Raw genomic sequence first — 26,570 nt, 5'->3', positions numbered from 1 at the left:
TCCCCAGTCTTCCCCTCAAGCCTTTAGCAGCTCCTCCACTTCTTCCTTTGTTTTTTTCTTTCTCCCTCCTCGGTTCCCTTCTTCTTGGATCTTAAAAAGATTTGGATTCTGTCATGGATCCCTTCAGGTGTGAGATGCCGCCCCTGCAAACGTTTTCCTCCCGCCCTCTCCGTTTGTTTTGATTCCTCTCCGATGCTCCTCAGCCCGTCGCTGTGGGCCGAGGGTCGACTCAGCGATGTGGCCACACGTTTGGGACTATGCAGCCGAGTCGTGAGCTCGCTTTCTGATTGGTCAGGGAGGTACGGCGGCGGGGAGCGGGGGGCCGGCCTATGGCGGCGTACCGGGCGCACGGCGGCGGCAGCGGCGGCGTGGTCGGTCGCGGGGGGAGGAGGTCGCGGGGCGCCACGGCGGGCAGGTGGCTGACGGCCTGTTTCTTCCCCTCAGGGATCGACAGCTCGGAGCCGATGGTGCTGGAGCAGTACGTGGCCGTGGCCAACTACGAGAGGCAGGAGAACTCGGAGATCAGCCTCAAGGCCGGCGAGACGGTGGACGTGATCGAGAAGAGCGAAAGCGGTGAGTGGATTCTTTGTTTTGTTTGTGAGCCAGGCATGTGACTCCGATCCATGACAGGAGGATTGCTAAACAGGAGGTTTAGCAATCCCACAGTTGGATGTGATTTCCTCTGCAGGCAGCCCACTGACAGCCAGCAGCTTGCACAACTCCAGACAGCTCAGCGGGAGGGTTTGCTCATCCCGCCCGCTCTTATCTGCACACTTATTACGTGTGCAAATTCATTTTACTGTGAGATATCTCGGCTTGTCATCTTTGAGGGATTATGCGCCTCGATGAGTCAGTTCTGAACCAGCTCGTCATTTGCTCGTCTCCGTGTACGATTCACATATCTGTTGGTGACTTTCCAATTTCCCCCCCCCCCCCCTCCCCCTCCTACGTCAGCACAAATTACATAATTGTTTAATTAAGTTTTGGTGTTGTAAAGAAGTTGCATGGGGAAAACGATTTATCTTTGTGATGTGGCTTTTGGTTCAACACGCACTGGAGGAAGAGGATGTCTTCTCCGGATTGACTTCATTCTTCATTTCCGCCTCTCCTCTCGGCTTTGTTTGTGAGTCTTCCAAATGTCAAGTGTTCCTGTTAACTCTTCACTGGACGGGAAATTCTGACTTTACTCATGCAACTTTGATCAACGGAAAACTCTCCGTCTCATGAATATTCACAATGGTGCCATAGCCACACTGTCCATTTGTTGTGTGATCCCCTTTCGGGCCCGACAGCGTCTGAAAGCTCCATTCAACATTAATCGAAAGCCCTCACGGCAATACGAGCAACTTCTGAACTCAGGGGAACTTTTGCCCGAGAAGTGTGTTTGTGTGCTGTCGTCATTTCTGGGCCAAAGAAGTGGAGCAACAGCCATGATGATGATGATGATGATGATGACATCACTCGGAGGCTGTTCCAAGACAAACACATCCGAGAGCTCGTATAATATCCCACAACCCCCTCCTGCAAGGCTTTACTGCAGCCTCCTGCTCTGCTTATTTGCTTTGACACTGACTGGCTGTTAATTTGAGCTTATTTTCTTTAACATTCTAGTCAGTGCGTGTCAGTGTCGTACCGTGATGTCTTTTAACACCCCGCCCCAAAGCAAGGCTGAAATCCATTGCTTTTTTACTTCTAATGCAGATATTTTTCTCCACACATTGAGGACAGATGGTATCCCACATTAATACGCAGTTGCTCCTTCCAACACAGAATATTCCAAGCAGTTTTTAAGTGTCTGCAGGCCTGACTTGATGTAACTACGGGTTCGACTCCAGAGTTGTTGTTGTTGTCCCCCCCTGTGAGAAGTTATCGACCGTGGACTTGTGAAGAGCCATCGTCATGGAGAAAGCTGGTGAACTGATGAGCTGTGTGTGAGCTGTGTGTGAGCTGGGTGTGAGCTGGGTGTATGAGCTGGGTGTGTGAGCTGGGTGTGTGAGTTGTGTGTTTGAGTTGTGTGTGTGAGCTGTGTGTATGTGAATGACTTTGCAGGGGTGGTTGTGCCCCAGAGTGTGGGAACCCTGTGTCTCTGTGCGCTTGCTCAAGTACCTTGCTATTTAGGAACCGCTATCTAGTGAAGTAAGATTCATGCAGCACCAAGGGGTTGGGTCCCTAAAGAGACAAACGTCCCAGCTGGAGAAAATAAAACGGCATATGTGACCAGATATGCCTGACGAAAACCTTATTGGTTGGCCACATTGAATTTGGTAGCCTTGGTGTGTTGCGGTTGCCTCGGGGGCTAAAACATTGTATTCTCTCCTGTTGTTGTCCACAAAGGCTCAAACCGCCAAACAAATGCTTGATGTTGCGTACAACACATGGCCTCATGAGCTTTGACTATACAGATGTTTGCATCATGAGCTTCTGATATCGTCTCAGAGAAGGGACCAGCCTTTCACTCTGTGGCCACAGTGAGGGATATGTAGGGGAGAATACCCTTTCTTCCCTTGTTTCATCAGCTGAGACTAATGGATATGCCAGGAGGACATTGACGCTGAACTGCCAACAGGATCCCTTGGGTGACTGTTCCTCTCGAGCCACAACACCAGCTGGCGTAGCCATTTGCCCAAAATTTCTTGGCCCTCCTTAGTGCCAAGCCATTTGCCCAAATATCTTGGCCCTCCTTAGTGCCAAGTTTCAGGGGCATTTTGTCACAGCTGATTTAAAGAGATTAGACAGATTGGCTTACCTCTCTCTGGACTTGACTCTGCACCTCCCATAGAGTACGACCTCCCCTTGTGTTGCCAGATAACGCTAATCCTCTATGGAAAATGAACCTGTTGTGTTTTTGTGGATTTCTTCTGTCAGAAATGGCAATGGACCACATGGGAACATGAGAGACATCTCCAGGTTATGTGGTGTTACTTGTCAGCGGGTACGATGCCGATGGAGGGAGAAGCAGTGCCAGGAGTTCTGGCACCTTTAGGAGATGTGGTGAGGGACGTTCCAGCGGCTCGTCCTGAGTGCTTTGCTTGGTCAGGACCGTTCCCCCTGCAGATCAGCTTCAGAGGGAATTTAGTACCATCACCTCAAATTGCATGAGGTCATTTGCACCACAAGCCTGTGAAACAATAGCTTTTGTAGTGGCTGGAAAACATTGAGCAATCTCTCTAAACGAAAGCACGGACTACTTCTTGTGGTAAGAAATGCGGTCTGAAAGCTTGCACAGAAACCAGGTTTCATGTTTAAGGTAAAGTTAATTTATTATTATTAACATGAACATTCACGAACAATGCTTATCATCAGCTGAAAACCCATACAAGAAGCCAACATATTAAATGTACTACTGTGTTATACCAATACCAATACATAGTTTCAGCACTACAATAGTCCTATTAAGAATACAACAGATACAGCAAACACACACATTGATACATCTTTGGATTATGGAACCATTGCAAAATAAAACAATCGAAACTTCCGAATGAATTATATTTGAAATAATAAGCGGACTGTGAGGGGAGCATTAAAATGATCATTGTGCCGGGTTCAATCAAGGTGTAGTGAGGGCTGTCTTAAGAGATGATCTGCATTTAACTTTGCCTGCAGGCTATAAAGCAGAGGGCTGGCATCAATTGGGGTGACACACACACACACACACACACACACACACACACACACACACACACACACGTACAGTATATACCGTACGGAGGCTGAATGCAGAGGTTGAGCTTGACCCCCGCTGAACGAGATGTGTAGTCGTTATTGAAAGCCCCGCCTCCGGCTGTCCCCTCCCACGTAACCAGTGTGGCTCAGTAACAAGACCCCCATGTTTTATGAACACTTCAGGCCAGTAACATGAGCTTCAAACTGGGATGTAATGCTTCCATCTTCCAGTGTCAATACAACCTTGAAATATGCTCTGACTTGCTAGGAGAGAAACAGCATGGAAGGGGTGGTGCCCCCTCATACGTCCTATTTCCTATTTTTAACTGAGACCAGCTTTGAAGTGTCTTAAAGCGGTGTTCCACCCTGAGATGAATATGAAACAGCCCCCCCCTCGAGGTTGAGAGGCGGCTATAAACAAGTTAGCAGCTTTCTTCTTCACGGTGATAAGGCAGTTCGAGTGGATTCCACTTTCTCTCAGCAGAAGTTGGTTTCAGTTTGTTCAAACTTCTCTTAGTCTACTGACGTGAGCAGAATACGTGTCTGGACAAATATTATCATGGGAGTCCTGTAGGATGTGACAGTATATAGTTTAGAGTATTTCTGTGATTCACTCTGTATTCAGTCTGTTGGGCATCACTGGCATTCAAACGAAGCTGACGATGCAAATACGTCTGGTTTCTTAAAAGTTGGTGTTAACAATGGCTATGAACAAAATCCATATATGGAAATAAGATGAGTTATATTCACCAGAAGCACAACACATGTTACTTGTGTGCCTGATAAATTAACAAGAGAATACTGATAATTTGTTAATCAGATTTAAGATTATTAATACAAAATACTGTATAAACCAACTAATGAGTTATGTATTATTATGGATTAGGCTTCCAGGCAGTATTTAGAAATACAAACGTTGGCTCTTTTACCAGCTGCAAGTGATGAACGCATTAATATATCGTTAATTATAATTCCTGAATTTTATTATTCTTTGATTATTATTTTTTTGCTGGAAAACAATTTTAAAAAAAAGGTCCTGACAATGACTCATATATTTGACTCATATTGGACTTCAGGGCATCTCTGACTACGTATCTGCTGAATTGATTCAACTCTCCGCATGGTCTGCTGTTAAAAACAACCCAAGCAGCAGATCTTTTGTTACGTAAGCAAACATTTAGTGCGGGTACTGCCCAGGCGTTTATTTTCCAACACAGTCGCTCGTCTTTTTTCACAATGAAAATGATTCAACGGGACCCGAGCTGCTGCAGTGCGTCTTCAAGAGAGTACCGGGGCCGAGGCGGCAGCGTGGTGGAGACCTTCCACCCTGTTCTCTGAATCCCTTCTGCCTCCTCTGCACGAGGATGAGGCGGCCGCTCAACCCGCTGCCCAGGAAGAGCAGCTCTGTGTGGGGGGGGGGGTCTGCTCATAGCAGCTGAGCCGAGGGGCCAAGAATGACAGTGACCTTGTGGTCCTCCTGAAGGTCACGCCTCTAACGTCCTCGTCAAAGCGATGCGATGTGACCCTCCTGATCCTGAGAGGAGAAACCCAATGGAAAGTGTGCAGTGGGGTTTTTGGAGGTGGAATTAGTGAAGAATACCAGCTCTTTGAAGCTCCAGCCAAACATCTGCCGGCTCTCCTTCCTCGGTCTTCTTCATCTCCCCACACCACCCTTTTAATCTCTCTCTCTCTCTCTCTCACTCTCTCTCTCTCTCTCACCTCTGTCCTTTTCTTTCCCATCCAACCGTACTTTTTCAGGTCCCGCTTCACTTAATGTATCTCCTGTTCCTCCAAAAGCTCTCCAACTGGGGTGTGTGTGTGTGTGTGTGTGTGTGTGTGTGTGTGTGTGTGTGTGTGTGTGCTCAGCTGCTGTAGCTGCTGTATTCCCTGTGACCTCCACTTTCCCTCCGTCTGGGAGGAAGCAGCCAATTAATGCTTGCCAAGACATGGTGTAGCAAGAAATCCAATTAGAGCTCAATGCTGTGAAGAAATGCCAATTACAGCGCCTCTACTGCCTTACATATTCATAGTGTGTGTGTGTGTGTGTGTGTGTGTGTGTGTGTGACAGCAGGTGTTGCTGCATAACCTTTCTGAATATTAGTCATCGCTTGTTGAGCACGTCTTAAATGCTCCAGAACAGTTGGGTCTGTTATGTCGTAGCAGGAGCGTGTGAATCCGTTCAGGAGAAACGACAAGAAGACAGTGATCTCTTTCAGTGCTGTGAGCGACGGGGTCGGCCGGGGTTCCTCCTCACGGAGCACCAGGGCAATAAGAAGACCCGCCGCCAGACAGGAAATGAGCACTCGTACCTGATACCAACCAGTCCTCTGGGTTCTGCTGCGTGTACAGATGCCTCTACATTCATTACCCCAACACCTTTTCTTCTTGTCCACTTAACCTGTTTAGTTAGAGGCCTGATGGGCGGGTAGCTAGCTGCTTCCATCAGTGTATGAATGGGTTAGGGATGACAAGTAGTGTTTGAGTGGTGTAAGACTAGAACAGACTATTTCCCACCGCTGCTCAGGCGCTCGTTGTTCCCTGGCTGACCTCGTCCACGTACATGCGATGTTATTTGTCTTGCCTCCGAGGGAAAAGAGATGTGTTTTTCCTCCTCTTCAAGTCGGTCTTTGATCACAGCTACAAACCCTTCTGGAAACACGTTGGCTTTATACACACTGAACTCCACAGAAGGCGAGGATATCATAACACGTTCATTTTTCCTCCACATGTTGGAAGTTAACAATTGAACACGCCTTTATCCCCTATAGAAGACCTGTATAGCTGCTGTAGTTTCACCATGTGAAAGAAGGAACCGTCCTTGTGTTCTTCTAACGAGGACTGGGATCAACACTGTGAATGTCGTCCCCGGGCTGACAGGCGTGTAAGGATATTATGAACGCGCTCAGCGCGGTTCAGAGCAATGCGACTGGCAGATGCAGAGATAAAAGTGTTCCTGTCTGGTTGTGCCAGAGGAAAACTCGCGCCGGTTGATTCTCGGGGAAGCATGAACTTGCACGTCCTCCACACTTCTGATACCAAAATCCTGTCCATTTGTCTGCTATAGTGATGATCCCACATTAACAATATTGTGTTCAATAAAAAGAATCACGAGGAGCTGCCGTGTTGCTCGATCTAACAGTAATGACGATCCAGTGGATCCTTGAGTTTGACGGGTCGACAGATGCCTGAACACAGTAATGAATACTACGAGGAAGAACTTGACAGGGTCAACAGTAGATTTACTACAATCTGCTAGGAATGTGCACTTGGACCTACTTGAATGGGATGATGTTGCAATACATTTGAGTTGATCAAAGGAAGTGTATCAGGCCATCAGGGGATGAAAACGAACTGATGTGTTACTGTCCAAGTAGTCGATTCAACTGAGCACCACGCCCTCCCTGAACCCCAGAGTTCATGCTGTGCCAAGTTATGCTTTGGCTTAATTTACTGAGAAATTTCTCTCCATCCGACTGCCAATCTTTGGCCCAGATCTCCTCCTACAGGACAGATTTTCCGTGGAACTGTAAGAAAAGCAGTCTCTTTCTCCCTGCAGGAGCCAGTTGGCAGCGTGTCACACCTGGACCCTGAGAGAAGTGGGTTGACCCTCACCTTTCTCTTCCTCCAGCACTGTTTCTGCTCCTCATTTATCTGCTTTGTCCGAGCCCACGTTCTCCACAGCTGGATTTCTAGGAGGACCCGGGCCCTCCAGGACCATGTGTGCACAAGCTGGAGTCTGAAGCTTGGCGTGCGGCTGCTTCCCTGATTCCGGTCTTTGGGGTGTTTTGTTCTGCTGTGAAAAGTCTGCCAGCCTGCTGATTTACACAACTGGTCAAACCATCGCTGTTCAACTTGTCTTCCGTCTGAAAATGATTGTGTAGCAGAGCAGAATCACAGCCACACACTGGGGCCCTGGTCCATGTTGAGAGGTCGGGCCATGTTGCCTCCTGATTCACCAACAGTTCCATAAGATAATGCCTCACTTGCATATGTAAACATACCTATATCATAAAAGCTGGAATACAGATAAATAAGTCTGAGTTTGAGTAATCAACTGATACAAAATGTATGTCATTTTACAATCCACCGCTTTCAAGGCAATAGTTTTTTCTCAGAGCCAGTGAAATCTTTACTGTTTCATTCATCTCTATATTCTGAAGGTCAGAAGGTCACAACCTGATTCAAACAACATTTTATTTTGGAAAAACATGGAGGAAATATATTTTGTCTGGCTGTTGTATTTTCTGATGTATGGAGTGATACAAAGAGATGTCCGTAATACTAATAACAACAGCAGCAGCAACAACAGGTGAGCTGTGCTGAGTTATAGGACAGAGCTAGGCCGGTTACAGCTGCACAGACATGAGATCTCTTTTCAGCTCACTCTTCAGCTAATGAACGTGTTTCCCAAAACACTGCTGCGTGTCACCAAACTCTCCAAAGCCAAAAAACAAGTCTGAAGCTTTCCCCCAAAACCCATGGAGTAGTTTCATAACGAAGTGCTCGGCCAGTGCAGGCGCAGCGAATAGTCCTCCATTGTGAAGCTGTGATCAGCAATACGGCTGAAGAGACTCCTGATACTCTTCAGTCAAGGTCAACTTTAAAAATGGACTCATTTGATATTGTCTAGCCGCCTGGAGAGAAGCATTCATGAGTTTCACTCCCCACATTCAGACCCGCACCCTCCATCGCTCTGGCATCGATCTAACATGTCGACAGTCTTTATTGTGGACGTTGCTGCTGCTGAGATTTAATGGACGTCATTCCTGGAGTTTGATCCTGCCGCCTCCACTTGAGCGTTCTCCACCAAACACGCACTCCTGTCCGCCCGACTGAAGGTCAGGTCCGGTCCACCGCTGCCGATGGGAGTCTCCTCGGTCCTGATCCAGTGCAGGAAATCCACCTCTCTGCTTTTCTAGCAGGAGTCGGGTGGAATAACTACTGCTCTCCTCACACAGGTGGCTCCAATTCTTCCTCTGCTCTTTAAGTGGTCGCAGGGAATCAGTCTCTGAAAGCCCTGATGTGGAACATGTGGAGCGAGCCAGGCAGCGCACAACACTAACTCTCCACAGTCAAACGCCTACCAAAGTAGGTTCATTATTTCTAAAAAGCCTGGTCTAGCCTCGACCCCCCAATAGGAAGGTCCTGACACGGTGCTGAGCTCTATTCCCCTGAACACACGGCTTCTTCACCCAGGCGCCATGGTGTAAGACTATATTAGCATAGTAATACTGCCATGGCGCCACCTACATTTCCTTTGAAACCACCCTCTCCTCAAGGGTTAAGGCCAGACCGGGTACTAAATTGACTCCGGCAGGTCCGAGGGTGAACCACGGCCGAGCTCAGGCGGCACCGAGCGTCCACAGAAGGCTCCGCCGACTGAGAGACGTGAGCCGCTGTGGGGAGGCGGAGCTTCAGTGTGATCCCGTGTGTGTTTGAAGAGAGAGGGGGGCTGAGCGGGCTCCTCTTCTGAGGTCGGTCCCGTCTGAAGCCAGTAAACCATGTTAGTGTCGTGGTTGTTGTCGTTGTGGTCTAATCTGTAGGAGAATCATTACCTGCAAAACTAATTGTAAAAACAAAGAGTTGAAGTCTCAGGATGTGGATAAACATCAAATGCATCAGCCATAACTGTGATCATCTCTTGTTCAATTAAGTCATTTATCAAGCAAAGTATACGACAAAAAAAAGAATAGTGAAGTGAGATTATTATCATCAGATATTAAATACCTTTGGATTATTAGTAATTATAATAAGTAATAGCTAGGAAAGGGTAACTGATCCCAGTGATGAATATTAGCAGCTCTATGTGACACAACAGCAGTAAAGAGCTACTGAATGTGGTGACGTAACTCTATTTCACTTTATTGAGATGTATTGCAATTTTTCTAATATTTAATATAGACAAACTGTCATTGTACAAATAACATGGACTTTTTTAATTTTTTGGATGTGCAATCAGAGCAGTGTGATCCGAATCCCACCACCCTGTCCCTGTCTCGACCTCTTAGCTCGACTTCTTGTGTAATCTGAGCCGCTGTTGTCACCAATCTCTGTAAACTAGTGATTCAAAATCAACGCAGTGTCACAAAACTGAATATTTCGTGTATCTGGATAACTACTACAATATCAGAAAAATAGTGATCATTTCACTATTTACACAGCGATAGTTAATATGATTGCCCCCATAAGTGTTCAGTTATCTGAACATAATGCTGTGTCCAGTCGCTCACACTGTGTTTGTTTCCTACAGTAGAAACTCACCATTACGGTACTTTCCCTATGACACCGCTCTCTGACACATTTTCCACATCGTTCATAATATGTGTAAATGTTATTGGTGTCTGTAATAAAAAATGAAAGGTGGGTGTGATGTGATGATTCACCACAAGGCTTCTCCCACACACTAGGGAGGCAGCCAGATGGCTGTAGATACATGGATACATGGGAGCAGTGATGACCTCACCGCTGGACTCATTGAGAGAAAGAACAAAACAGTTCTGCCCACCGCATACTGTACACAACAAGTACTCTGAGAACAAGCCAGGCTTTACACGACTCCCTCCTGTACCCTAGAAATAGAAGATAGTCTGCAATGAGCTTCCCACGTCTCCCCATTTTAAAAGGAACAGTGTGTGACATTTAGGGAGTAATTGGCAGAAATGGCATGATATTCATAACTATGTTTATTATTAGTGTGTGAATGATCTGAAACTGTTTAGGGGTGGTAGAGCAGGGACTCGGCAGCAGAGGACGACACAGGAGACGCGGCGAGGCAGGGGTCAGTCCGGGAAGGAATCCGACAGGATCAAAAACAGAGTCATGCAGAGTCCAAAAAAACCATAAAGCTGGCAAAGCACACACTGGGAATAACAAAGACAATCTGACACTGGAACAGGGAGAGCAAGGTGTGTGTGATTACCACAGGTGTAGTGGAGACAGATCAGGAGACACATGGGACTAACGGGCCGTTACAGTAAGAACCGTTCATATTTACAAAGCTGGTCCTCTTCACAGAGTCCTCCATGTTTCTACAGCAGCCCAGGAGGGACAAACCAGACGCTGGCCCTAGAGAGAGGCTGTCACGTTGTAACGGTACCTGGAGGAGACGGGGACTGGAGCTCGGTATGAAGCGGCCTCAATAGACCGGACTGTTGAAAAGCCCCACGTTACTGGTTGTGAAATGTTTTGGCGATGGAACGTTGACCAAGTCCCTGAAACACGTCTCTGTTTCAGGGACTCGGGGGCGTGTTTCCATCGGTCGGTGTCAAAGTGTCGTGGGAATGATGCTCGCTGCATCCTTCATCCTTCAGGCCTTATATTATCATCAGTGCTAATCTGCTCTCTCTATCTATCTCTCTCTCTCTCTCTCTCTCTCTCTCTCTCTCTCTCTCTCTCTCTCTCCAGGTTGGTGGTTCGTCAGCACAGCGGAGGAGCAGGGCTGGGTGCCGGCTACATACCTGGACTCACAGAACGTCACCAGAGACGACCTGGACCTGGGCACCTCGAGGACCGGAGAAGGTGAGCTCACCAACGGCACACCACTAGATCATGAAGCTCAGAGCTCGTTGTTCTGGAACCTGCGTGGAACAGGACACACACACACACACACACACACACACACAGACACACACACACACACACACACACACACACACACACACACACACACACACACACACACACACACACACACACACACACACTTCCAGCCACACATTGGGAACCTTAAGGACCAGCAGCTGCATGGTGACATGGTACCGGCCCGCAGCCAAAGGGTTTGCAATATTTTGGCACCACACAAAATTCCTGTGACTCCCCCGAGAGGCTGCAACTGTTGCAGGACTGCCTCGTAGTGTTGGGGCCTTTCCTCCGAATGCTTAGTCGAAACACTCGGACGGAGCATTTGATCACGTTCACGAGGTCCTTTGTGCTCTCAGACCCTTGGAATCCAAGATAAATGAATAAATGCACATGTGTGTGTGTGTGTGTGTGTGTGTGTGTGTGTGTGTGTGTGTGTGTGTGTGTGTGTGTGTTGTGCCACTGTGCCACAACAGATGATTTCATCTCTCATTAAGACATGCAAGCCTCCGTGTGCACGTTCTGCAAGACACACACTCTCAAACACAACACACTCCATCCAGGATGATGACAGCTCCTCAGCACAGCCGCTGTTGGCTCTCCTCATTCCTTTCTTGGATGTTTTTTCCTTGCCACACACACACACACACACACCTACTTTATGTCGTCAGTGCCCGTATCCATCCTGCATCCCGTAGGTGAAATAACATGGAGTGTTGGTCGGATATTTTGTTGTGTTTCTATGGCTACATCCAATATGTTTAATTTGGTGTCCTCTGGAATATTAAACAATTACATTTCAGTCGTCCCTTTACAGGGGAACGTGGGTCTTATTTCTGTAGCTTTGCCCAATGTTTCTGTCAGTTATGAAAACACTAATTTAAGTAAAAAAAGGCCGCTTTTTATGGCGCTTGAAGTTGTACCTCATCCCAGCATCGGTCCACCTCAACCAGCACGACCCTTTAACCTGTTGAGCCCTTTTATATCAGGTCACAAGATACAAATCAAGAAAAAAAAATGGTGTGAATCCCACCCCCCCAAAAAATCATGTTAGGTATCAAAATAAACATAAAAATGAGGGCTACAATAATATATAATCCCCATCTAAACACAACTCAAGCAATTAATAGGATTAGGGGTTCGGGTTAAAGGGCTGCAACCCGTGGCTTTGATCTGATCACTTTTCTCACAGTCTGCTTTCTCTGTGAGCCAATGCACTCAAGGGAATGTATGTGTGAAGTGCCTGAGCTCACCACTACACACTACACATGACACACTACACACACCCTCCCTTCCCATCCTCCCCCAGCCTCTGTTAGTGCCCCTCCATTTTCCCATTAGGCCTGGTCCCTCAGTGTTCACACACATTGTCACTTCTTATTCCCCCCGTCGTCCCGCTCCTCTCATTATCTCTGCGTGCTCTGTAAACTAATTCCACTGACAGCTCAGCTCGCTGGAGGGGAACCGACAGGCAGCACGCCGAAATTACCTCCAAATAACATTTCCCTTTGTGCCTTCCTGAGCTGATATTTCAATTAGGAGGTCAACGGGAGTAGGGTGGTGCTCAGTGGGATGGAAGGAAGGAAGGGAGGAATCCAGAAGAGTAGAGGACATGACAAGTAGCAGAGGCACACAAAGGGAGGGAGGTGAAGAGAGGACGGAGGATGGAGAAGGAATCAGATTAGACAAGTGCTGTTTCCATCCATCCTCCCCGTAATTAATGTGTTTGCTCTCCATGTGGCCTCAGACAATGCAATAAGACTCATCATGTTCTGACTGATTCTTTAAACAATAAGGAGTGAAAGGGGCTGCGAGTTCAGCTGGAAACTGTATATAGACCTCATCAATTTAAATTAATACAATATTTATTTCCTCCCTCGTTGATGGTTCTAATGATGGGAGGTTTTATGGCTCAATTACAGACGGGAATATCTTGATAAGATGGAGGTTGACACTGTGTATTCTACCGAGCGGCCGGACGAGTCTCTCGGCTCTCTGCGATCGGCTGATTCCGAAGACAAACGGGAAATGTCAGATGAACAGGTGGTAACATAACTACGCTACGGGATGGATCGGAGAGCAACCGCTGTGCAGCTCTCAGAGCGGGCCCTCTGACAAAAAATACAACGCACAATATCCTATTCGCACTCTTTGAACTGCGCTTCAGGCTTGAAGAAGTATCAGGTGGAATTCTCGCAGAGGCAGGCCATTACATTTACTGAATAAAATGTACTGCCCCCCACCCCAACGATGGACATGAACACACACACACACACACAGCTGCTCGTTTATAATAGAATATATTAACTCAACACGTACCACACTCAGCTCACCACTGCGAGAGAAGATCTACTGGCTTCTATTAGCGTTGCCTGATGGAAACGCTGTGCTGCTAACCACCGCTTTTTTATGCTTTTGATCCCTTTTCCTAACCTCTGCTTCTCCCACTAATCTCCACATTTGTTTGTTTCTGCCCCTTTTTGGTTGCTGCTCCTCCTCCTCCTCATCATCATCAGTTACTAAGAGACGGAAGGCACATCTGAAGAGGCTGGACCGCCGCTGGACCCTCGGGGGTATAGTCAACCGCCAGCAGAGCAGAGGTGAACATGGAGACAGTGGACACACACACATACACACACACACACACACACATTACACAGTTACAATGAATGCACACATCAATACAAACCCGGACACGTTTCACCATAAAAGTGCAACATTCAGTTATTGTAGGTGATGAAATGTGGATAATTGTAATGGCAACTAGACACAACTAGAGAAGTGGAGTCTGAGTGCAGATCTCGGTCAGGAGGGTCTTCCTCTCCACTTCCGATCAGCTTTATTCTCCCACACAGAGAGACCTCTTGGGCCAGTGCTCCAGACTTGAGGACACCGTGAAGTCCAAAGGAATAACAGTAGCATAACACACACAGTAAGACAACAAGGCATCTTAATGACACGTATTTCATCATGTCTTTGTGACGTGTGGCGTACGCCTGGTGCAGGTTATCGCCACGTGTCTAAAACTCCCCCATACAGCGCCCACCATCCACACAGACAGACTCACGGTACCCCGCTATGGCCCATGGTATAAACAGCCTCATTTACATCTGGACTAGCCCGCCAACAACAACAACAACCGGCCTTGAGGTTTCTACCTGAGCAGCATGTTGGGCCGTGAGCTCTGACAGTAAAATCTCACTCGTCGAACATGGAGCGCTCTCCGGCTCACGGAGCAGTGTGCGCTAGAGAGATTTGGATAATTACCATTCGGCTCCTTCAGCACGAACGCAAATGATCGTATCACAGTGTCGCTGCTTAATTAAGGCAAGCTTTTTTCATGAAAATGTTGCGGCCTGCTTTTCATTTGTGCGTTTCAGCAAGTTATCTGGTTTTGCCGAGTCATCACTGCTTCAATGCTGAAAGAGAGACGTGAGTCTCTGTCTGAAACTTCACTGTCAGTCCGACACCTGTCTGGCTCCAGGCTGAGTCAGGGCTTCAAACGTACTAATGTGTTTATGGACGCTGTTCCTGGACCTGTGCTGTTCTGTAGAACCTCGTTTCTTATCATCAGAGCACAGGGGCTGGACGCCTTTACCCCGACCAGCGGGCAACGGGGCATTGTGGATTAATCAGAAGAGAATACAGGGCTACACACTCTCAGGTGTAGTGTGTAGGGGCTGAGACTGTACAGGAGGCAAGTTTGTTGGTGTAAAAACACACATCCACACACACACTGATACAGGAAACACATTCGCACAGACGTTTAGTTTTTTAGGAACATTACTCACTCAAACTGGAGACCTTTTAGCAGAAGTATTAAAGGGTCACCGCTTACAGCACGTCATCATTCACAGGCTGAGATCAAAGCACATGAAGCCAGGCAGGAGAACAGTGTTCCAGGGCTGCAGGAATGTTTCGTCTCCCAGAACAGTGGGGCTTGACCCAATGAGCCCCTGGAAAGTGTGAAATCAGCCCAATCTGCGGACTAGTTTTAATCACACAGACCTCAACCTCCATGGAGCCTGGTGGAAGAGTCACCCGGCTAGTGGTCGCCACCAGAGGATGAAACACTTTGAGGCCATGTGTGGAATTCCAGCACGTCAGGTCACATTCTCTTGTTGCTAGCTATATACATTTTATATATATTTGATTTTAAGCCATTTTATATGCCCTTTAACATGGTGATGGCTGTACTTTGGCTGTGTTTCTCTTTTCTAGTCTTCCATCCACTCCATACTAACAATACTAGTCATCATTCACCCATTCATGAGCTCCAATGCGAGGTGCCACCTGACCAACCTAATCATGCACATACAGGAACAGCTACGGGTTAAGTGTTTTGCCCAAGGACACATCGACATGGGCTAGCGGAGCCGGGGATCGAACAGCCGATCCTCTGATTGAAGGCCGACCCTGCTCTACCACTGAGCCGCAGTCGCTGGGTCTCACGCTGATTCTCCCACTGCTACGCCAGTGAAACCAAAATGTAGTTTCAGGCCTTCATTCATAGCTTCTGTGTTGCCATGAGTCTTCATGTTAATGCTACTTACATCTTTTGAATGTTGAGTGCAAACATGCAGACCCCTCGGGACAGGCTAGCATGACTTTGCATCGCTTAAAGTTATTACAGGCCATCGCCGTGGCGGCCGGTCCTGAAAACCTTTTGGCCAAAGTTTGATGTAGTTCACAACTTTTCAGTTGAAAAGTCACAGGGTGAAGCTGGAGAAACACGAGTGCCTTCACAGTGATGAACATTAAACAGCCTCCGTCATAACAGTCAAATGCGTCTTCAATAATAAGGAAGTGATCGGGTTTCATTGAAGTGAACTCGATCCCTTAGTGCAGTGGTTCTCAACAAGCTCTGCCATCAGTGTCTGATTTAATATTGAATATATATAATACAGTTTATGAACTTATATTTGATTGAATATTTATTAAATAACTATTTAAAAGATTGTTTTAATAGATACTCATTTTAAATATATATACAAAAAATCTGACGTACCCCCATTTGAGAAGCACTGCCTTAGTGGACAGGAGATCTTTAACATTCACTCCAGCTGCTTTCTCAACGCTCACAATCACCTCAATCAAGTTAAGACAGAAAGACGTCCCACGGGGCCTGGAGAGCAGTTTGTGGCTGATAGGATCTGTTCAAATGAGCTCTGCATTAGTGGAGGAAGGATCAGAAAGTCCTGACCGAACAGCAGCTGATCCGAATAACCCTCCAATGAACACTTGAATAATACAGTAATACAATGTTTGAGTGATATGAGTAATGTAGACAGCTTATTCTGTTCTGGATATGGTGAATTAGCTCTTATTCTGAAGGGAGCACTTTCCAATTAAGACACCAGGTTTGAGGAGAGGGAGGCACGTTATCAGGGTGCGCTCGTCTGCATGTGAACAGGAATATTCATTTTCATCCGCCATGTAAACAGCTTAGTAGTACATTAGGGGCGAGTATTTAGTGTGTGAGGCATTGTTGCTGGAGCCAGAGGACAGAGTCTCACACGGCGGTGAGTGTTTTCTGGCTCCGGTGTAAACCAGCTGGCTCCGGGGCCCGGAGCTCTCTTTCTACCATCCAAGAGTAGTCTCCCTGTGACAGCTGGAGTCACGCCAAACGTTTTTGTGTGGATTTTCCAACTTTTCACCACCTTCCCCGTCTGCCGCCATGCTGTCCGGCTACTGTTCTCGGGTCAGCCGGGCCTCATTAGCCCCTCCATCAAGCAGAGCTCGGGTTCAAGTGCTTGGCAAACCCAAGGGCTTGGGATGGCTGTGGAGGACGATACGAGTGCCAGAAAGTCAAGACAACCCCCCCCAAAAAAAGATTCCATGTATTTTTTCCCGCTGAAAGCGCCAGCAGCTAATGTTTGACTTTGACTCGCAGTCTGTGCACCTCTCTCCCGTGTGTGCTTTGTGAATGGAGACGCGAGCGATAAGAAACGTGCGAGTGGGGTTTTACAGCTCGTTGCAGGCACTCGAGATACAACGTTTGATTTAGTGGCACTGGCAAAGGACACAAAAACAAAGAGGATTTATGCTCTCGCAGGATTTAATCAGCTAATGGAAGAGAGCAGGCGTTCACTCTGAGGCCCGTTTGCTGACACAGACTTTACCGCCACGCTTCATAAAGAAGACGGGCGGACGCGATCCCCAGATCTTGACAATGAAATAAGAGCCGCTCGGGTCTCCAATTGAATTACAAGCGCGTCTCTTTTTCTTTATACACTCTGACACGGAGCCCCGTCAGGGTGTGTGACCTCTCTGGGTGGTTGTTGATTGGCTGCCGACGGCCAAGTGACCTCATCGTGATCTTGGCAGGAGTGGCTTCTCCCACATCTCAGAGCAGGTCCCAGATCAGATTTTATAGAATCCCACCAACCGTCCCTCTCAGCTCACTGTTCTGTCCCTGCAGTGAGGCGCACACACACACACACACACACACACACACACACACACACACACACACACACACACACACACACACACACACACACACTTTGCGAGCTGCAGTTCCTGCCACACATTCCACTCTGCTCCACATTATTGACCTCAGCTGCTGTGCGATGAGAGGCGGCAGAGGGACTTGAATCCCTGCCGTCTGGACCGACTGTACACACACATTCACATGAATACGCACGCGGGCCTCTGAGATATCGGCTCCTGACCTCCACATGTCCTTGAACAATCTTGTTACCTCCAGCCGAGTTTATACTCTGCATGTCTCCAGCCCCGTTTTCCTCCCTTCATCCCGTCAGAAGTTCTTTCCACTTAAAGGGACGGTGTGCATTTTGGTGGCATCTAGCAGTCTGGGTGCAGCTGGAAACATTATGATCTTACTTTTCTTCTTGATACAAATACAAATACAGAGTACCGATCTGACACCAGTGCATTAAAAACAAAAATATATGTATTATTTTTATGATGAACAGCTGTATGCTAGCTGTATGCTAGTAATCCTGTCAGGATGTGATGATTGAGATCATTGTTGTATATCCTGGCTGAGGTTAAACATGATCAAATACATCAGACTTTTGTTTTCTTTATCTAGTTTGACAGTTTTGACTGTAAAATATTGACAAATTGCTGACATTTTGCTAGCTTTGGCTAACAGATCACTCTAGTAGCACCTGTCTGATCGGTGCTGAGCATGTGCGACCAGGTGAGGAGAGAAGGAAGCGAGGTGGAAAACAGGTCACTCACTCTGCTGCTGCTCTCTCTCTCTCTCTCTCTCTCTCTCTCTCTCTCTCTCTCTCTCTCTCTCTCTCTCTCTCTCTCTCTCTCTCTCCAGAGGAGAAGTACATGACCATCCTGCCGCACAACAGTCAAGGCAAGGATGAAGTGAGCTTCGAAAAAGGCGTCACCGTGGAGGTCATCCAGAAGAACTTGGAGGGCTGGTGGTACATCAGGTGAGTGAAAAGCGCTGATGGGGAAAAAATTCGCTCAGCACACACACACACACACACACACACACACACACACACACACACACACACACACACACACACACACACACAGTGTCTGCTGGTTGTCACGTTGTTGGCGATGATACGGAGAGTCACATGTGGCGCGGCTGCATATGTGGTGTCCTGCATTTGAGTGTGTGTGTGTGTGTGTGTGCGTTGTTTACCCAGCCAGTGTGTAATTCCTGCCAGTTGTTTGTTTCCCCGTGTCCCCTAATTACCGTCACATGCTGCCTTGTGGCATGTATAGGTGCACATACTCGCTGACACACACACATGCTAATACACACATGCTCACACACATGCTCACACACACACATACTCGCTGACACACACATGCTTACAAACACACACGCACGCACGCACACACACACACACACACACATGCTCACACACACACATACTCGCTAATACACGCATGCTCACAAACACACACGCACGCACACACACACACACACACATGCTCACACACACACATCCTCGCTAATACACATGCTCACACACACACACATCCTCGCTAATACACATGCTCACAAACACATATGCTCACACACACACATGCTAATACACACATGCTCACACACACATATGCTCACACACATACATGCTAATACACACATGCTAATACACACATGCTCACACACACATGCTTACACACACACATGCTCACACACACACACACGCACACTTGCTGACACACACATGCTCACATACTCACACACATGCTAATGCTCACACACACACACTCGCTCACACACACATGCTCATACACACATGCTCATACACTCGCTCACACACACTCGCTCACACACACATGCTCATACACACACGCTTGCTTGTGCACATGGCTATTATGTGTACAATCAAGCTTGTTTGGGTACTTTGTCCTCATCTGAATGGGAGGGGGCGTGTCTCCCCCTTGGAGGAAAATGGGTGATTTGTGACATTCATGGCTTTAGAGATGAAATTGACTCGACTTGCCCCTCATTGCAACGCACAACGAGTTGTGTCAGAGCACGCTGACCGGCAGGAAGCGATACTCCAGACGTGCGCCGGAGCCGCAACGCTCCAGGGTTGTCTCAACATAGGGCGTTTTTTTGTTCTCCCCTCTTCTGGGGACTCCTTGTGGTCGCAGCTGGAGTCCCTGCAACAGGGAAGCAGACGGGATCAGATCTGTTCTGAGCAGAGAACGAACCCACCGAGAGACAGATGACTCACAGAGTTTGGAAACATTCCTTCTGGTTTCACAGAGCACGCTGAAATGACTCATTAAGCTTCGCAATAAATGTGTGACTGTGGGGAAGCAGAGTCTCTTTGCATTGATCACGGAGTCTCTTTATTTGCCTTTGGCTCCCTCTACGTCACTACAATTTAAATAGTTCTGTTTCCATTTAATGTATTCCTTTTAGGTATGATTTATGGTCAAACTGCACTTCTTAAGGGAAACTGGGGATTTACTATTGCACTTCAGATCTTGGCAGATCATAAAAGGAGAGGTCATAATTAGATATCCAGATATTTCTGTCCGTCCTGTGGGTTAAGCTCCAAAAACCCTTTGGATGATATGGCAATGATATGCTATTAAACACCAGTTCTGTGTTTACCCACAGGTACTTAGGGAAAGAGGGCTGGGCCCCGGCCTCCTACCTAAAAAAGGTGAAAGAAGACTTCTCCCCCCGCAAGAAGACCCTGACGGGCCCCGTGGAGATCATCGGCAACATCATGGAGATCAGCAACCTGTTGCAAAAGAAGTCGGTCAGCGAGAAGGACATCCAGACGGACGGGGAGGGCAGCACCACGCCGGAGCGCCACTTCTCCAAGAGCGAGATCAGCCTGCCCATGCCCTACAACTCTGAGATCAACGCTGAGACGGGCCGGAGGCTGAGTGCGGGCCGCGACACCAACAGCCCGTGTCTGGGGATAGCGGCCAGTGCTGCCCTAAATGAGAGCAAGGGGAGGGGCGAGGCAGGGTCCCCGGCTGTAGCCAGAGTGGCCCCGCATAGAGTGGAAATTGGTGAGTGTTTGCGGTGTGTTGGGAGACACTTGAGCAGTAAATGCATCGCGACTATGGAGAGGAGCGTTTGGAGGCTTTGTACGCGACGTTAAGTCTTGTCATTTTCCTTTTGTGTAGGCTTTGACGCCATAGGTAAGCGACATGGTGATGGTGCTGTAATCCAATGCTTTGTCACACTAATCTGTGAGGCTCTTTAACATGGGCGCTTGGGGTGTTGGTGTGTGGATTTCCATTTCAGTCACATGTTCCTTGTGGCATCCTGAGCGCATGGTGTTTTTTTTTTGTGCCAATTATATGCCTTTGCATGTTTTCTAAAATGCACAATGCTAACCTTTTTTAACTACTATGAATACTAGACTCAATTTAAACTACTGTACATTAATGATTATGAAGCCATGTCTGTGTAGCTGGCCTCCATCAAGGAAACCCAGATGTTATGTAACAACCTGCCAAGAGAGCTGAGCTGCAATATGATAAAGTACAGACTGATAAGACTCAGTATGCAACCAAAGCTGTATGAAAGAGTTCCCTGCTGCTGTGGAGCGGCCCGCAGTTCTTTGGGTGCAATAACCGATAACACTCCCAGCACTACATGGGCTTGCGTCATCCATGTCCTGCTGTGTGAGGTGGGCTGGAGGTCCGTCAGAGATGATCTTGCCTGGCAATCCTACAGTGAGACATCGAAACGAGTGGAAAAGAGGACTTTAGGTTAATTGCGTAACCCCGGGTAGCACGAGTAGCACGAGTAAGATGTCTGATTCTTGACTGACAGCTACTTAGGGCTGCTGCAAGTACAACTACGTAGTTCTTGACTGTTGGATATGGGTTAAGTTCATTGCAAGTATGTTTTAATGAGATGCTTCTTTGTTGGTCAGGGTCTCCAAATCTGAGACAAAAGCCCCCTCCACGAAGAGAAACTCACTTGGTAAGACTACTGCTTTCACACTTAAATACTACAGATACTATTATATGTGTATGGTTTTATCATATGCAGCCATAAATGCCTTGGTGCTCAAACACAGCCCAAGTTGATGGGCAATGTTTAATTTGAGGATGTCGGCCATACTATCTGCCCAGAAAGTTATGTATGTTGCTGCTGTTTACATTCCTTATGATGCTGTTTTAAAAAAATGCACTGTTTTTTTTGTGTCTGGTTTGTCATGTGTTGTTGTGTCACAAATGGGCTGCAACTGAATTTCGTTGTGCATCCCTGTGTTGCATAATGACAAAAAAATGATCCTTGAATCCTGGAAAACATATCCCAATATAGTGTGTGTGATAAGAGGATGTCAGATACCCTATAATGATGGCTAGATATGTCAGCTGCTCACATCTCTTTCTCTTTGCTGTACAGGGATTCCAGTTACCCAAGCCTCCAGAGGCCCCTGCTGTGGAAGCAGAGTATTACACCATAGCAGATTTCCAGTCCTCCATCTCTGATGGCATCAGTTTCCGTGGAGGACAAAAGGCTGATGTAAGAGGCCACATCTACATTGTTGTCGATGAGATTAGACAGTCAGGGCTCATTGATTATGTCTGTCAACTGAGTGCTCCCCAGACAGACAGGGAAGCTAAGGCACTGGAGATGCGACCTTGAGATTTCTGTTTATACGTGATGATGTTGACAGAATCCCCTTTCTGTAGACTCAGGTAGAGACATGAAGATAACAACATGTTGAGCTGGCAATTCTGGTCGGTGTGTTAATGTTTGTCATTAATGTCTGTGCAAGACGACTGTAATAGCAGATGTACTAACAGCATGTCCTGGATCCTCTGATCATCAAACCCAAAAACCTTCCAGTTTTCCAGCATGTGTGACAAATCCTAAAGAAAGAAAAACACATTTTTACAATGGTCTGTCTTCCATGTCTTGTTGTGTAGGTGATAGAGAAGAACCCTGGAGGCTGGTGGTACGTGCAGATTGGTGAGAAGGAGGGCTGGGCCCCCTGCTCCTACATCGACAAGCGCAAGAAGCCCAATCTCAGCCGCCGGACCAGCACCCTGACCCGGCCCAAAGTCCCGCCCCCAGCTCCTCCTGTCAAAAAACAAGAGTCTGATGAGGCTCCTCCTCCCACTAACTCTGCCTCTAAAGTCTCCGAGCCGCCGAGCAGGCCTGTGTACGAGGAACCTGAATATGATATTCCTGCAATTGGATGCGAAGGTGAATCTGACACAGATTCCCTGAAGGGTGAGCGAGCCCTGGATGTGAAGATCAGCAGCGTGGCCAGTGACAAATACCGCAGCTCCCCACCTTCCTGCAAGGCCTCTCCTCCTTCCTGCAAGATATCTCCTCCTTCCTGCAAGGTATCTCCTCCTTCCTGCAAGGCCTCTACTCCTTCCTGCAAGGTATCTCCTCCTTCCTGCAAGGTATCTCCTCCTTCCTGCAAGGTATCTCCTCCTTCCTGCAAGGCCTCTCCTCCTTCCTGCAAGGTGTCCCCTGTGTTCACTCATCGAAGAGCTTCCTTCAGGTCTGCAGAGGAGGTCGCAAAAGAGGAGTGTATCTATGAGAACGACGGCTTTAGGCCAAGCAGCGGTGTTGAAAGAACTTCCGTCAAAGGTTCCAGTGATCCAAATTCTCCAAGGAGCTACCATTCCTCCACGGTTCCACGCAAACCATCCGGATCCTCACCTCTCGCTGGTAGACCCATGACGACCATGACGCCAGAGATGAACCGGAGAAGCCAGACGCTGGGCAGACACATAGATATCGGCTTCAGGTCGCAGGACAACAGCCCCGGCTCTTCATCCGATGAACTGAGCAGAGGCCCCAGGAAAGGCTCTGCCTTCAGCCGCAGTGTGGAGCAAAGAATAGGTCAGAGCCCCTCCACCAGGCCCAAGCCCTCAGTCAGACCTAAACCACTCCTGACCAAATCGGAGCCCCAGAGTCCTGAGAGGACGGACATCAGCTCTTTGAGACGGCAGCTGAAGCCCACAAGTCAGTTTCGGCCTCATACCCTCAAACCTACTCGCGGGGACGACTCTGAAACAGCCTCCGTCATCTCATCAGAGGACTCGATGTGTTCACGCAGCACCTCGGATCTCTCTTCTGTCTACTCCAAAGGGAGTCGTGGGGACTCAGACGTGGAAGGTCCCAATCTCTACCGTTCGCTGGATGTCTATAAGAAGGTCCAGGACTCTGAGGTCAGCTTTCCAGCCGGGGCGGAGGTTGAGGTTCTGGAGAAGCAGGAGAGCGGTTGGTGGTACATTTGTTGGGGATCCGAGGAGGGCTGGGCTCCTTCGTACTACCTGGAACCTGTCAGACACGTGGGGGATGCAGGTGGGTTGAACCTAGATAGACATGGGAGCGGTAGGAGTAAGTCCAACAGCCTAGAGAAAAACGAGCAGCACGTTTTGGCCCTCAATAACATCAACACTCAGGGCCAGCAGCATCAAAGCTTGAGAAGGAATACGCCGCCAATTCCTTCCAAGCCTCCTGGTGGCTTCTCGAAGCCGTCCGGGATCGTTAATGGAGGGGTACGGATGAGGAACGGGGTACGCCAGGTGGCAGTGAGGCCTCAGTCTGTGTTTGTGACCACTACCCAGCCGGCCAAGGATGCACACTACATGACAGGGTCTCTGAGGCGGAATGACTCTCTTGGCAGAAGCGATCACTACGGCTCCGGTTCGGCCACTCTTGGTGTCCGCCGAAATGCCTCCTTCAGCACCGTGCGTCCACACGTAGTTGTGGAAAGTCAGACGAGGCCCGCCGAGCGCTCCGAGCGGTCCTCCGGGAGTGCATTCAGCACAAGCAGCGTCCAGGATGCCCTGAGCAGAGTCAGCCAGCGCAACGGCATCCCTGTGTCCACGGTTCGACCCAAACCCATAGAGAAGAGCCAGCTGATCCACAACAACCTTGGCAGGGAAGTGTACGTGTCCATCGCTGACTACCGTGGCGATGAGGAAACAATGGGTTTCACTGAGGGCACCTGCCTGGAGGTGTTGGAAAGAAACCCCAATGGATGGTGGTACTGCCAGGTGCAAGACAGCCTGCTTCCCCGCAAGGGCTGGGTCCCCTCCAACTACCTAGAGCGGAAGAAATAAAACCAACCCCCCTTTTGATGTCTTCAAGGATGTTAGTGGCATCACTCCTTCAGAATGTTACCCGCACTCTCGTGTAAGCAATATGTCCTTGAAAAAGTACATTGATGACCGCGTGTCAAAGGAAAGAGATTTTAATCTGACTAGGAAGGACACTTTTAGTGCTGGTTTACTAAAAATGTACACAAGAGGAGTGTAAAGATGTCTTTGAATACTTGGCTGGGAACGAGAGACAGCAATGTGGGACTGGTCGTCCGTGAGTGAGGGAGTTTGAGGAGGACCGTGTCTTTGAGATGGAACATGGTGTGAATGGGAGCGATAACCTCTTAAAGAGGTTTGCATCATGTAGTCCAGATGTTGAGCAGCAAAATGGTTATGCTCATTCCGGCCCATCACTGGGCCGATAAGTGCCTTTTGTATTCGATCACCTGAATGGAGGTCTTAATGGTGGATGGCAAAACGTTAAATCAACCAAATCTTTTAGAGTGCCATAGGCCGATGAACACCACCAGGAGTGTTTCCCACAGCGTATTAAGAGCTGCAAACAAAGTGCAATGTTTCGATATCGAAGGCTCTGATTGGTCCAACTCAAATTTAAGAATAAAAAACTGGGATTTAAGTAAGACTTTCTTCGTTTAGAGCCGCAAGTCATCAAGCAAACGAAGACATCATTTTAATTGTGTTATATGTTTATTTTATTTAGTTGCATTGTTCATGTTATAATGCCTTATACTTGTTGATGCAAGTCTTAGAGAATTATTTCTGCTTTCTTGTGACATCTGTTTTCCACCAACAGCCTCGAATTGGAAAAGTTAAAGCTCCCGCCTCGTGTCACGTACCATCTGACATGGCAAATGTTCTCAGATTTCATGAATCGGCATCGTTTTATCTTAGATCCCTAAACCCTCAGAAACATTTGTTGATATTAAGGCTTTCAATCCCAGATATAACTATCTGGAATAACAAATGTATAGAAAAAAGAAAAAACAACCTGTGAAACTTGAAAATAACAGTCAGATCTTTTAGTTTAGTAAAGTCATAAAACCATTTCATAACTGGTTAGTTAATAACCTCAAATTATGAAAACACTTACAAAGGTTTAGGTTTACTGCAGTGATTTTGTATATATTCTTGTTTTAAGTACTGGAAGTGTGGCGAAATAATTGAATTCCAGGGACATATTTGCAGAGAATTTATCCCAAAATGTGACAAAACCAAAGAGAAATGTCATTTCATTGGCATTTAACTATTTATTTGTATGTACAAGTAAGACGGTGTATTCAACAAAATACCTAAAAGAGTTTTATGAACTTAAAGAAATCTGTACCTGGAAGCACTTGATTCATTTTCTCTAAATTACAGATCTGTGAAACTTTGTTACAAGTACATTGTAATATGATATATTAATGTGCAGTATGGTTTTGACATAACATATTGCAGAAGACAACATAGAAGTGTATTGTTTTCACATCTTCCAAATTATAGTTGGGTATATCATTATATGTATCCTAATATATCAATAAGACTTATCAATCAATTATCTGCAAATGCAGAAGTGAAATGTGAAATATTCTGAGCTAAAATCTAACTTTCAAAATTCAAATGGCTGATGTTCAAGACTGCTGAAATACATTTTCTAGTGAGTGGTTTCATGATGTTTCTGCTGGACAGTATCAGAGTATTAAACAAAGTACCTGCTCAATCTCAGTTATCTATTTTAGCAAAAAGCATATTTGTTAGTCGATGTGTTGCTCTGTGATCACACTGGGACAATAACGGGGAACGAAGTGGGTCTGCTTTGTGAA

The 26,570-nt window shown here is 47.3% G+C and overlaps 1 protein-coding gene across 1 annotated transcript; it reads left to right on the top strand.

Moving 5' to 3' along the window:
* The first annotated feature begins 444 nt into the window (after positions 1-444).
* On the top strand, positions 445-25,663 carry sh3pxd2aa (SH3 and PX domains 2Aa). Its single transcript, XM_079220332.1, has 9 exons — positions 445-573; positions 11,071-11,184; positions 13,761-13,844; positions 18,542-18,659; positions 20,324-20,727; positions 21,603-21,652; positions 22,082-22,201; positions 22,609-23,031; positions 23,158-25,663. The coding sequence occupies exons 1-9, from the start codon at positions 465-467 to the stop codon at positions 24,766-24,768; spliced, it is 3,033 nt and encodes a 1,010-aa protein (XP_079076458.1). The 5' UTR covers positions 445-464; the 3' UTR covers positions 24,769-25,663.
* The last annotated feature ends 907 nt before the right edge of the window (positions 25,664-26,570 follow it).

The sequence above is a fragment of the Taurulus bubalis genome (genome assembly GCF_910589615.1).
Source record: "Taurulus bubalis genome assembly, chromosome: 6".
In the NCBI taxonomy this organism is placed as follows: domain Eukaryota; kingdom Metazoa; phylum Chordata; class Actinopteri; order Perciformes; family Cottidae; genus Taurulus; species Taurulus bubalis.
This window is presented reverse-complemented; position numbering and strand designations above follow the sequence as displayed.

What these genes read in the sequence shown, in the direction of transcription:
- sh3pxd2aa (XM_079220332.1), top strand. Translation starts at nt 465, where the DNA reads ATGGTGCTGGAGCAGTACGTGGCCGTGGCCAACTACGAGAGGCAGGAG. An exon ending in CACCTCGAGGACCGGAGAAG is followed by an intron (nt 11,185 to 13,760) that starts GTGAGCTCACCA and finishes CATCATCATCAG; the next exon opens with TTACTAAGAGACGGAAGGCA. An exon ending in TATCTCCTCCTTCCTGCAAG is followed by an intron (nt 23,032 to 23,157) that starts GTATCTCCTCCT and finishes CCTTCCTGCAAG; the next exon opens with GTGTCCCCTGTGTTCACTCA.